General features: G+C 40.8%; 1 protein-coding gene across 5 annotated transcripts in view; it reads left to right on the plus strand.

Moving 5' to 3' along the window:
• LOC309501029 (receptor-type tyrosine-protein phosphatase mu) overlaps positions 1-13,197 on the plus strand; it is a 299,591-nt gene that overhangs the window by 256,588 nt on the left and 29,806 nt on the right. For all 5 annotated transcript variants that reach the window (XR_014206757.1, XR_014206758.1, XM_082172944.1 and 2 more), the window contains 3 exons: positions 4,015-4,131; positions 10,804-10,958; positions 11,468-11,603. Coding sequence is in view for 3 of the 5 variants with exons in the window: in XM_082172944.1 (XP_082029070.1) it covers positions 4,015-4,131; positions 10,804-10,958; positions 11,468-11,603 (408 nt within the window). In the remaining 2 variants the exon portion in view is untranslated. The remainder of the gene's footprint in view (positions 1-4,014; positions 4,132-10,803; positions 10,959-11,467; positions 11,604-13,197) is intronic.

A 13,197-nucleotide genomic window follows, 5' to 3' on the forward strand; every position in this document is an offset into this window, starting at 1 on the left:
AGTCGCTTTGGACAAAAGCGTCAGCTAAATTAATAAATGTAAATGTGATCAATACAAGTATCTTTTTTTTTTTTTTTTATCATACTGACCCCAAACTTTTGAATGGTAGTCTGTCTGTCTAGCTTTCAAATCCTAATGTTTTTATGCTTATTGCTGCATAACCTTTAGAATCTAAAAATCTGTCTGTCTATCAATCTCTATTGGTATTACTGGTGTCCCTCTCACTTGATTTAGATCCTATTTCTCTGATCGAACTAAATCAAACATTTCAGATCGTATCTGTTACCACTGGTGTTCCTCAAGGCTCTGTCTTGGGTCCTCTTTTATTATCTACCTATTACCATGATCATATTTTTAGGAAATTTGGTATTAATTTCCACTGCTATGTGGATAACACTCTTATTTGTCCTCCAAGCCTAATTCTACTCTTCTTTCTTCTTCCTTTTCTTGGACTGTTTAGAGGAGATCAAATACTGGATCTTGTGCAATTTGCTCAAGCTAAATACTAATAAAACTGGTTCTTCTTGGCAAAATGTGACCGTTTTTGATAAATTGAATGTGTCCTTGATCAATACAAATATAATTTCTTTTTAAAAAATCGTACTGACCCCAAACTTTTTGAATGGTAGTCTGTATGTCTAGCTTTCAAACCCTAATGTTTTTATGCTTAATGCTGCATAACCTTCAGATTATAAAAGTTTAGGACAGACAGCATTCAAAGTTTGTACTGCACTCTAAAAAAAGTGCAGGGTTGTTTTAACCCAAATATGGATCAAATATGAACGAATCCAACCGTAAAAAAAAACGTAATAAAAAATGTAACCCAACGGCTGGGTTCGTCCATATTTGACCCAAATTTGGGTTAAAACAACCCTGCATTTTTTAGAGTGTGATACATTTCTATATTTTAATGTAATAATGCTGTAAGAAACACCATTAAGACCAACACATGCAGACACACAGAATCCATCCTAATTTCTGAAATAATGCAATGTTTTTTTCCGTCATATAATCCCAGAGGATCTGCAGATGGAGTCACTGTGTGTCTCCAATCACATTCCCACTTTAATGATGGTGGAGAAAATTGAATTTCCGCACTCAAAGTGTTACAATTCCCAGTGTTTTCCATACCGTCTCTCTCTCTCTCTCTCTCTCGCTCTCTCTCTCTCTGTGAGTTTTGTAATCATGTTGTCATATAAGTTGTGCGTATGTTTATTCGTGCACTATTGGATTGGAAAGAGTGTGAGAGTTATTAGTGCTGGTGTTTCTCTGCTGACTGGATTATGTTGCCACATAACAAGGTTTTGTTGGACGCACTGTAATGGAGTTGACGCTGAAGATCATTCCAGACGTCTTCTGATCCGGTCCGGGTATCGATGTCACATCTGGAAGTGCAGAACTCATTTATCCGTGTGTAATGTGTGAATGAGAACATTAATGTGTGAATTATATCCCTGAGAGATTCGACAGTCGTCAGGAGACGAGGAAACCTCTATGCCGCTCTATGCTGTAAAAGACTATTGGTTGACTTCTTCATTCTGATTGGTTGACAGACATTCCAGGTGTTGATTAATGAAGTGCAGGTTTATTGACTTGGGATGCGAATTTTCAGTCAGCTTTATTTCTACAGCGCTTTATACAGTAAAGTCATTTTTTCACAGTCATTATTCAGTTGAAATCAGTTCAGTGTTGATTCAGTTCGGCTCAATAACTGTGTAAAGTACATCAATTGTCATCGTCCAGCTCAGTGGCTTTGGAGTTTAATGATTATATTTGTTTTCTTTTAAAGATGCATTAAATAATCAATCAAAACTATTATTTACTATTAACTTTAATACTAGATAGAAATACTTTAAAAAACGCCTCTGAAAATAATGTGTTAGGTGTGTGATATCTAACTGGCTTTTTTTAAATTTTGTTGTTTTGTATATATTTTATTTTGTTTTGTTTTGTGTTGTGTTGTGTTGTGTTGTGTTGTGTTGTGTTGTTTTGTTTTATTTTATTCTATTCTATTTCATTTCATTTCATTTCATTTTATTATTTTAATTTTTTTGCGTTGTTTTATTTTATTCTATTTTATTTTGTGTTGTGTTGTGTTGTTGTGTTGTGTTGTGTTGTGTTGTTTTATTTTATTTTATTTTATTCTATTCTATTCTATTCTATTCTATTTCATTTTATTTTATTTTATCCTATTTTATTATTTTATTTTACTTTACGTTGTTTTATTTTATTCTATTCTTTTTTTTCATTTTATTTTATTTTATTATTTTATTGTATTCATATTATTTTATTTTATTTTTTAAAACTTTTGCGTTGTTTTATTTTATTTTGTGTTGTGTTGTGTTGTGTTGTTTTATTTTATTCTATTTTATTTCATTTTATTTCATTTTATTTCATTTTATTTCATTTTATGTTGTTTTATTTTATTCTATTTTATTTAATTTTATTAAAAAAATTGTTGTGTTTTATTTTATTCTATTTTATTTCATTTCATTTTGTTTTATGTTGTGTTGTGTTTTTATTTTATTCTATTCTATTTCATTTAATTTATTTTATCATTTCATTTTGTTGTGTTTTATTTTATTTTGTTATTGAGGTGAACCAATTTCTACCTGCTTTTATGAGATGGTTACATCACTTGACATTTTAGAGTTATGAAATGAAACGGTTGCAAATGCTGTAAGTGTTTCTCAGAAACATACACACCTATTAATATCGTTTACCTGCGGTTACCCTGGTTACCGCAGACACCTGTGTTGCTATGGTTACAGATGTTGTAAGTGATAAAGCAGTGGATGAGGGAATCAGTGAGAGCTAATGCTGTCGAGGACGAGTCCATCATTCTCTCATGATCCTCGGCGTATTGATCTGTTAGCCGGAGAGTTCTGGATCAATACATCTGTTAATCACGAGCCTCTGCTTAAGCTTTCACTTAATGTGATCAGGTGACATTTGAAACTGAGCTCGATCGCACTGACGAAAGGTCAGACACGACACTTCGCTCCAGCGTTTCTGAGGATTCAAGCGTACACCGATGAATTCTTCATGTCCATATGATCATTAATGCATCATTGACATGTTCTTCAGAAAGCGTAGAAATCTAATATCTTTTCATACCAAAACTGATCGCACTACACATCAACTTTTCCTTGTATCTCCCTTTTAACGCATTCATTTAATTTAATTTTAATTATATCTACAGCTTCAGTTGTTTTATATCTTTATTTTTGTATTTAATATTTATTAGCTGATATCACGAATATAGAAATAATTAGTTAGGTGTGTGAACTAAAGGGATTAATTAATTAATTAAAGGGATAAAAATACCTAAATGGCATTTTTATTTTATTTTTATTTTATCAAAACACTTTTAAGACACATTTGAATTTAAATTATTTTAATTTAATTATTCTGCTTGTTTGTAAAAAAAAAAAATACTTTAGAATGTTCTCAAATACTCTTGAAAATGAGTAAGTTGTGTGAACTCACATTAATTAAAGCTAAAAAATTACCTTTTTTTTATTTTTATTTTTTTTTTTATAAGAAACTCCAAATAATTAATTGTAACTAGTACCATATGACCATATTTTAATTTAATTATTCTCATGACAAAACTCGTTTGTAAAAAATTCTTTAAATGTTTAATTAACTATGAAAAGTAATGATTAAGGTGTGAAATATCTAACTTTTTTAAATCGTTTTTATGCAAAGCACTTTGAATCACCACTGTGTGTAAAATCTGGTTCATACTGACATTTAATACGGAGTTCTCTAATATTTCTAAAATATCTAATATTTAATTTATGTATTGCAAGTTCATTGTGCAATGACAATAAAGTCATTCTCATTTTAAATAAACATGATATTATAAACATTACATAAATAAATAAAATACAAAACTTGCCATATTTGATCAGTTATAAAATACAGTATAAATGTAGTAGAAGTGGCTTGATGAGGTTGCGAGCCGGACTCCAACCTGAGCTCTGATCACAGGCTGTTTCTGTGTCTCAGGTGAAGTGCTGTAAATACTGGCCTGACGACACCGAGATCTACAGAGACATCAAGGTCACGCTCATCGAAACACAACTTCTGTCCGAATACGTGATCAGAACGTTTGCAGTGGAGAAGGTGAGGAAACAAACACTCTTCACAAACACTCTTTACAAACACACTTACTCTTCACATTATTTAATATTGACCTTCCTTCCTTCCTTCTTCACAAACACTCTTTACAAACACACTTACTCTTTACAAACACACTTCACAAACACTCTTCACAAACACTCTTTACAAACACACTTCACAAACACTCTTCACAAACACTCTTCACAAACACTCTTTAAAAACACACTTCACAAACACTGTTCACAAACACTCTTTACAAACACTCTTTACAAACACTCTTCACAAACACTCTTCACAAACACTCTTTACAAACACTCTTCACAAACACTCTTTACAAACACTCTTTACAAACACTCCACTAACACATTACAAACACTCTTTACAAACACTCTTTACAAACACTCTTCACAAACACTCTTCTTCACAAACACTCTTCACAAACACTCTTCACAAACACTCTTCTTCACAAACACTTTACAAACACTCTTTACAAACACTCTTTACAAACACTCTTTACAAACACTCTTCACAAACACTCTTCTTCACAAACACTCTTTACAAACACTCTTCTTCACAAACACTCTTTACAAACACTCTTCACAAACTCTCTTCACAAACACTCTTTACAAACACTCTTCACAAACACTCTTCTTCACAAACACACTTTACAAACACTCTTTACAAACACTCTTCTTCACAAACACTCTTTACAAACACTCTTTACAAACACTCTTCACAAACTCTCTTCACAAACACTCTTTACAAACACTCTTCACAAACACTCTTCACAAACACTCTTCACAAACACTCTTTACAAACTTTACAAACACTCCACTAACACATTACAAACACTCTTTACAAACACTCTTCACAAACACTCTTCACAAACACTCTTCTTCACAAACACTCTTCTTCACAAACACTCTTCACAAACACTCACATAAATCTTCCATTTATGTCTAAACTATTAGAAAAAGTGGTGTCTGCTCAACTGGGCTCTTTCTTACAACAAAATGATATCTATGAAAAGTTTCAGTCTGGATTCAGACCGCATCATAGCACTGAAACTGCGCTCGTTAAAATCACAAATGATTTACTTTTAGCTTCTGACCAAGGCTGTATCTCAATACTAGTTTTACTTGATCTTAGTGCTGCGTTCGATACTATAGATCATACATTACTCTTAGATCGACTACAAAATTATACTGGTGTACAAGGACAAGCACTAAGCTGGTTCAAATCATACCTATCTGACCGCTACCATTTTGTCTATTTAAATGGAGAAAAATCGATCATAACTCCAGTAAACTATGGAGTGCCGCAGGGATCTGTATTAGGCCCTCTGTTATTTTCAATATATATGATGCCACTTGGAAATATTATAAGGAAACATGGAATTAGTTTCCATTGTTATGCTGATGACACTCAAATATATATTTCATCACGGCCGGATGAAAACGCTAAATTTTCCAAATTGACAGAGTGTGTTAAAGATATAAAAGATTGGATGACGCGTAATTTTCTTTTATTAAATCCAGACAAGACAGAGGTAATACTTATCGGTTCAAAAAACCGCCCACAAAACCTCGCACAATACAACTTTAACATCATATGATGTCCTGTTACTTTATCCTCTACAGTAAAAGACCTGGGTGTTATACTCGATTGCAACCTGTCTTTTGAAAATCATATTTCATATGTTACAAAAACAGCCTTTTTCCACCTTAGAAACATTGCTAAGCTACGTAATATGCTATCAGTTTCTGATGCAGAAAAGTTAGTTCATGCATTCATGACCTCGAGACTGGATTACTGTAATGTTTTATTAGCTGGTTGTCCTGCATCCTCAATAAACAAGCTACAGTTAGTCCAAAATGCCGCCGCTAGAGTTCTTACGAGATCAAGAAAATATGATAATATAACACCGATTTTATCATCACTGCATTGTGTCACGCTGCGGCAAGGATGAAGCAGAGAGAGAATCCAAGTGCAAGCATACATTTAATGAAACAAACAGGTAATCCAGGCGGAACACGGAACTCAGGACAAGAACAGGTAACAGTACATTAAACAACGACCGACAACCAACAACTGAAGCACAGAGGTTTAAATACACAGACAAACAAGCTAAACAAAGATAACAAGGGGGTGTGGCTAATTAGAAACACCTGGGAGAACTAATAAGCAAGAAAAACTACAAAGGACTACAAAACATGACACAGAACAGGAAATAACAAAAGTGCACACAAGACAAGGGAAACACAGGACAGGAAACATTACATAGCCCCCCACCTAAGGAGTGGATTCCAGACACTCCTCAGAAAATAAAAGTCCAGGAGGGTGGTGGGTCTCAGGCGGGTTCGGGGGCGGGACGGGGGGCCAGGCCCGTGGAGCGGAAGAGGGCCTGAAAACTCCGGCAGGGCAGAAGGCCAGGGCGGAGCAGGCTGTGCAGGTGACCAGGGCGGAGCAGGCTGTGCAGGCGACCAGGGCGGAGCAGGCTGTGCAGGCGACCAGGGCGGAGCAGGCTGTGCAGGCGACCAGGGCGGAGCAGGCTGTGCAGGCGGCCAGGGCGGAACAGGCTGTGCAGGCGGCCAGGGTGGAGGCGACCCTTCAGGCGGCCAGGGAGGAGACGACCCTTCAGGCGACCATGGCACAGGAACAGACACCGGCTCAGAGGAGACCATCTTGTCCGAAGACACAGGCGTGGTTTCGGCCATCTTGTCCGAAGACACAGGCGTGGTTTCGGCCATCTTGTCCGAAGACACAGGCGTGGAGTCGGCCATCTTGTCCGAAGACACAGGCGTGGAGTTGGCCATCTTGTCCGAAGACAAAGGCGTGGAGTCGGCCATCTTGTCCGAAGACACAGGCGTGGAGTCGGCCCTCTTGTCCGAAGACACAGGCGTGGAGTCGGCCATCTTGTCCGAAGACCCCTCGGGCGGCCACGGCGGTGAAGAACCTTCGGGCGGCCACGGCGGTGAAGACCCCTTGGGCGACCACGGCGGTGAAGACCCCTTGGGCGACCACGGCGGTGAAGACCCCTTGGGCGACCACGGCGGTGAAGACCCTTCGGGCGGCCACGGCGGAGAAGACCCTTCGGGTGGCCACGGCGGTGAAGACCCCTTGGGCGACCACGGCGGTGAAGACCCTTTGGGTGGCCACGGCGGTGAAGACCCTTCGGGTGGCCACGGCGGTGAAGACCCTTCGGGTGGCCACGGCGGTGAAGACCCTTTGGGCGGCCACGGCGGAGAAGACCCTTCGGGCGGCCACGAACCTTCAGGCGGCCAGGGCGGATCGGGCTGGTCCGGAGGTGTATTGCCCCCCCCCCAAAATTTTCTTGGGGAGGCTCCCCGGTAAAGAGTCCTGGACCAGCGATGAAGAGGGCTTTGAGCTGGGCAGGACCAGCGGCGAAGAGGGCTTTGAGCTGGGCAGGACCAGCGGTGAAGAAGGTTTAGAGCTGGGCAGCGATGAGAGCTCTGTGCTGGGCAGCGATGAGAGCTCTGTGCTGGGCAGCGAAGAGAGCTCTGTGCTGGGCAGCGAAGAGAGCTCTGTGCTGGGCAGATCCAGCGGTGAGGGCTCTGTGCTGGGCAGATCCAGCGGTGAGGGCTCTGTGCTGGGCAGATCCAGCGGTGAGGGCTCTGTGCTGGGCAGATCCAGCGGTGAGGGCTCTGTGCTGGGCAGATCCAGCGGTGAGGGCTCTGTGCTGGGCAGATCCAGCGGTGAGGGCTCTGTGCTGGGCAGATCCAGCGGTGAGGGCTCTGTGCTGGGCAGATCCAGCGGTGAGGGCTCTGTGCTGGGCAGATCCAGCGGTGAGGGCTCTGTGCTGGGCAGATCCAGCGAAGAGGGCTTTGTGCTGGGCAGATCCAGCGGCGAAGAAGGCTCTGAGCTGGGCGGAACCAGCGGCGAAGAGAGCTCTGAGCTGGGCGGAACCAGCGATGAAGAGGACTCTGAGCTGGGCGAGACCAGCGGCGAAGGAGACTCTGGGCTGGCGTGAAGTGCAGGCTTGCCTGGACTGGCGTGAAGCTCTGGATCAGCAGAAGCGACGTGAACAGTCTCTGGATCGGCAGAAGCGACGTGAACGGTCTCTGGATCGGCAGAAGCGACGTGAACAGTCTCTGGATCGGCAGAAGCGACGTGAACGGTCTCTGGATCGGCAGAAGCGACGTGAACAGTCTCTGGATCGGCAGAAGCGACGTGAACAGTCTCTGGATCGGCAGAAGCGACGTGAACAGTCTCTGGATCAGCAGAAGTGCACTCTGAGCTTGACGGGACCAGCGGCGGCGAAGATGCGGCTGAACTGGACGGGACGTGAAGATCAGGTGTTGACCTTGCGTGCCACGGGAGGAAGCTCTCCAGACATCTGGAGAGTGCCTCTCTCCAATCCAGACCGGAGAGATCGGGGAGCTCCCTCGGGTCAACCTCCCTAGCCCCCAGCCGGTAACACACCTTAATTGCCTCGTCACCCAGAGAGCAAGAGGCAGCTAGAGGAACAAATCCCCAGGTGTACTGGAACAGATCGAGGCTATCCAGGGCCAAGGCCGCGATCTGTCCAGCAAACTCCCGGGTCAGGCTGTGAAAATCAGGCATGACGCGAAGAGACTCAGGCTTTGCAGGCATGATGTGAAGAGACTCAGGCTTTGCAGGCATGACGCGAAGAGACTCATTTAATGCTGCTGGATTCATCGTTTGGTCGGTCGTTCTGTCACGCTGCGGCAAGGATGAAGCAGAGAGAGAATCCAAGTGCAAGCATACATTTAATGAAACAAACAGGTAATCCAGGCGGAACACGGAACTCAGGACAAGAACAGGTAACAGTACATTAAACAATGACCGACAACCAACAACTGAAGCACAGAGGTTTAAATACACAGACAAACAAGCTAAACAAGATAACAAGGGGGTGTGGCTAATTAGAAACACCTGGGAGAACTAATAAGCAAGAAAAACTACAAAGGACTACAAAACATGACACAGAACAGGAAATAACAAAAGTGCACACAAGACAAGGGAAACACAGGACAGGAAACATTACACATTGGTTACCTATAAAGCTCCGTATTAATTATAAGGTATTGCTACTGACTTATAAAGCCCTAAACGGCTTAGCTCCCGTCTATTTAATGGATCTTCTATCGCCCTATAATCCATCGCGCTCTTTAAGATCACTAAATTCAAGGCTTTTGGTCATACCTAGGATATCCAGAACCACCAAAGGAGGGAGAGCATTTTCACATTTGGCTCCAAAACTCTGGAATAGTCTTCCTGATACTGTTCGTTGCTCAGACTCGCTCTCCCAGTTTAAAACTAGATTAAAGTCGCATCTCTTCAGCCAGGCATTCATATAATCCTACAGATCAAACTACAATCCGTCCTCTAGCTCATAAATGCCAGAGGAGAACTGGCCCCCGACTGAGCCTGGGTTCTCCCAAGGTTTTTTTTTCTCCATTAGGTCACCTGATGGAGTTTTAGGACACCATTAGGTCACTTGATGAAGTTTTTCGGTTCCTTGCCACTGTTGCCTTTGGCTTGCTCAGTTGGGGATATTTTGGGGATATTTAATCTAATTTGATCAATCAATAAATTCCTTTTGAAACAAACTTTGTTGTATTATTTTAATTTAATACTGTGAAGCTGTTTTGATACAATCTGTATTGTGAAAAGCGCTATAGAAATAAACTTAACTTGACTTGACTTGACTCTTCTTCACAAACACTCTTTACAAACACTCTTTACAAACACTCTTTACAAACACTCTTTACAAACACTCTTCACAAACACTCTTCACAAACACTCTTCACAAACACTCTTCTACACAAACACACTTTACAAACACTCTTTACAAACACTCTTCTTCACAAACACTCTTTACAAACACTCTTCACAAACTCTCTTCACAAACACTCTTTACAAACACTCTTCACAAACACTCTTCTTCACAAACACACTTTACAAACACTCTTTACAAACACTCTTCTTCACAAACACTCTTTACAAACACTGTTTACAAACACTCTTCACAAACTCTCTTCACAAACACTCTTTACAAACACTCTTCACAAACACTCTTTACAAACACTCTTCACAAACACTCTTCACAAACACTCTTTACAAACACTCTTTACAAACACTCTTTACAAACACTCTTCACAAACACTCTTTACAAACACTCTTTACAAACACTCTTTACAAACACTCTTCACACTCTTTACAAACACTCTTCACACTCTTTACAAACACTCTTCACAAACACTCTTCACAAACACCCTTCACACTCTTTACAAACACTCTTCACACTCTTTACAAACACTTTTCACACTCTTTACAAACACTCTTCACAAACACTCTTCACACTCTTTACAAACACTCTTCACACTCTTTACAAACACTCTTCACAACAACAAGATAGATAGATAGATAGATAGATAGATAGATAGATAGATAGATAGATAGATAGATGTGGGTGGGGCTTGATTTTGTCTGTGAGGAATTGATTGGATGGTCGTGGTTTCCTATTGGTGGATCTCATGTGAGTGACAGGTTGCCCCGCCCACATCATCAGAGAAGAAGAGATGTCGCTGTTATTCTGATTGAAGATTAACTTGAGCTGAACACTGTAATGATGCGGTGTGTGTGTGTGTGTGTGTGTGTGTGTGTGTGTGTGTGTGTGTGTGTGTGCAGCGAGGAGCTCACGAGATCCGAGAGATCAGTCAGTTCCACTTCACGGGCTGGCCGGATCACGGCGTGCCGTATCACTCCACGGGTCTCCTGGGATTCATACGCCGGGTCAAAGCCAAGTCCCCCCCCAACGCCGGCCCCATCGTGGTCCACTGCAGGTGTGTGACATCATCACTGTCTGCAGTCACATGACATCATCACCGTCTGCAGTCACATGACATCATCACTGTCTGCAGTCACATGATCCGCGCGCTTTAATTCTATAGCGCTTTACAATACTATTATATGATATATTATATTTAGTGCTGGGCAACGATTAATCAAAATAAAAGTTTGTGTTTACATAATATATGTTTGCATTATGTATAATATTTTTAATTATAATATATATAATTATTTTGTATATATAAATACACACACATGCATGTATATATTTAAGAAAAATGTGTTATTTATATATAAAATATTTAATTTAATTAATCGCTGCCCAGCACTAAATTAAATTAAATTAAATTAAATTAATTATTTTATATGATATTATATTACATTATATTACATTATAACAAAAATTCTGACATCATGTGAGTGAATGTAGCATTTATGGTTGCTTTTATTGGATGTTTTTCTCTGTTGACCTCGATCTGTGTTGTGATTGGTCGGCTCACAGCGCGGGGGCAGGGCGAACCGGCTGCTTCATCGTGATTGACATCATGCTGGACATGGCGGAGCGCGAGGGCGTGGTCGACATCTACAACTGCGTGCGGGAGCTGAGGTCACGCAGGGTCAACATGGTCCAGACCGAGGTATTCCTCCTCACCACAAACTCTGTTCTGATCCAATCTGACCTCTGACCTGTAATGCTGCCAGAATCATAATCATAATCATACTTAATATTAATAATAATTAATAATGTTAATCACAGTTCAGTGACATTACTGCTGTTGGTTACATTTTGCTTTATATTTACATTATATTAATTCTTATTAGTTTTAGGACAAACCCATCAAGATGCATTTACTTGAGAAGCAAAATGACTTAAAGTCCCGCTGTGGTGAAACTCAAGCTTGTTTATGTGTCTATGTGGTGTTTTTAATATGCTTTAAGACAAACCATGTGTAAGTTCATAAGTCGACACCATTGCTGAGTATTTCCTCCTTAAAGGTGGTATCAGTGATTTTAGGCCCAAAAATATTTTTGTCACATTCATCTAATCTTTCCTAACGATCCGCTAGCTGCCCGCCCCATAAGCATGCCGTCAAAAAACCGCGTCTCTGTAGGCAGCCTAGGCTCTGAGATCTGCACACAAAAACAAATGGTTAGCCAAACACTCAAAACCAAAACAAATAGTGTTCCAACCAATCACCGACAGGGGGAGGGTGTTGTGAGGTTTTGTGCTCGTGCACGGCTGCACGCGAAGTCAGAGCTGAAGAAAAAGCTGGCTCAAAACCTCACAACAAAAAATATTTTTGGGCCTGAAATCACTAGCCGCGTTTCCACTGTCGGGCCAGGGCCGGGCCGTGCTAGTGTGCCAGGGCCAGTAGCGTTTCCACTGTCACTTCCGGGGCTTGATCGGGGCTTACTCGGGGCCAACGGCCAGGATTTCTGGCCCGTCGAATACCTTGGGCCAGAGCGGGCCAGCTCGGAGCGGAGTTCACCTGAGTCGGGAGACGGCAGCGCCGGATGATTCTGTCAGCATTAAAGACTTTTAAAATAATTTAACTCGCGTTCATGTTTGAATGCCTTCTGTTTGTGATGCAAAAGACTATGCGCGCTAACCATTACCATAGTAAACATAGTAAACGCTTGAAGATATGCATAGTAAAAAAACATAGTGAACGCTTGAAGAAATCCGACCAATCATAAAGGCTATCACAGTCATGTTTTTATTTTATCTGTCAGTAGCCTACGTCTCGTCTCTTTATACCGGACTATCATAAAATAAAGCAACTTTTTTTTCGGGAGCTTCCTCTGTTTCTCTGACTGAAAATATCTGTATGGCAGTCGAGAGAGTGCTAAAGCTCCTCAGGTCGTATTTTTGGTGGCATATATTTGTAGAAATTATCATTCTTTCTAAATGTGATGTAAATATGTCCTGTAACTACCAGATAAACAGAAACAGCAGCAACTGAAGTAGTAAGTGTGTCCTCTTTCTTTTGTGAAATAGACCTAACGGTAATTTATTTCTGAGTGACTAATGTGCAATTTTGACATAAATGTATTCATTATGATCAATGTATCACTTTTTATTGTAAACCTGTGGTAAAACATCGATGCTTGGGTTTTAAATATTCAAGTAAACAACAAAAATGCCAGCAAACGGCCGCTTTTATCATGTTTGTTTTCAACGCGGTTTCCAGTGATTTCTGATTCGTTTTCTGATAAAACTTCCATTTGTTG

This window comes from Leuciscus leuciscus (assembly GCF_965113295.1).
Source record: "Leuciscus leuciscus genome assembly, chromosome: 6".
In the NCBI taxonomy this organism is placed as follows: Eukaryota; Metazoa; Chordata; class Actinopteri; order Cypriniformes; family Leuciscidae; genus Leuciscus; species Leuciscus leuciscus.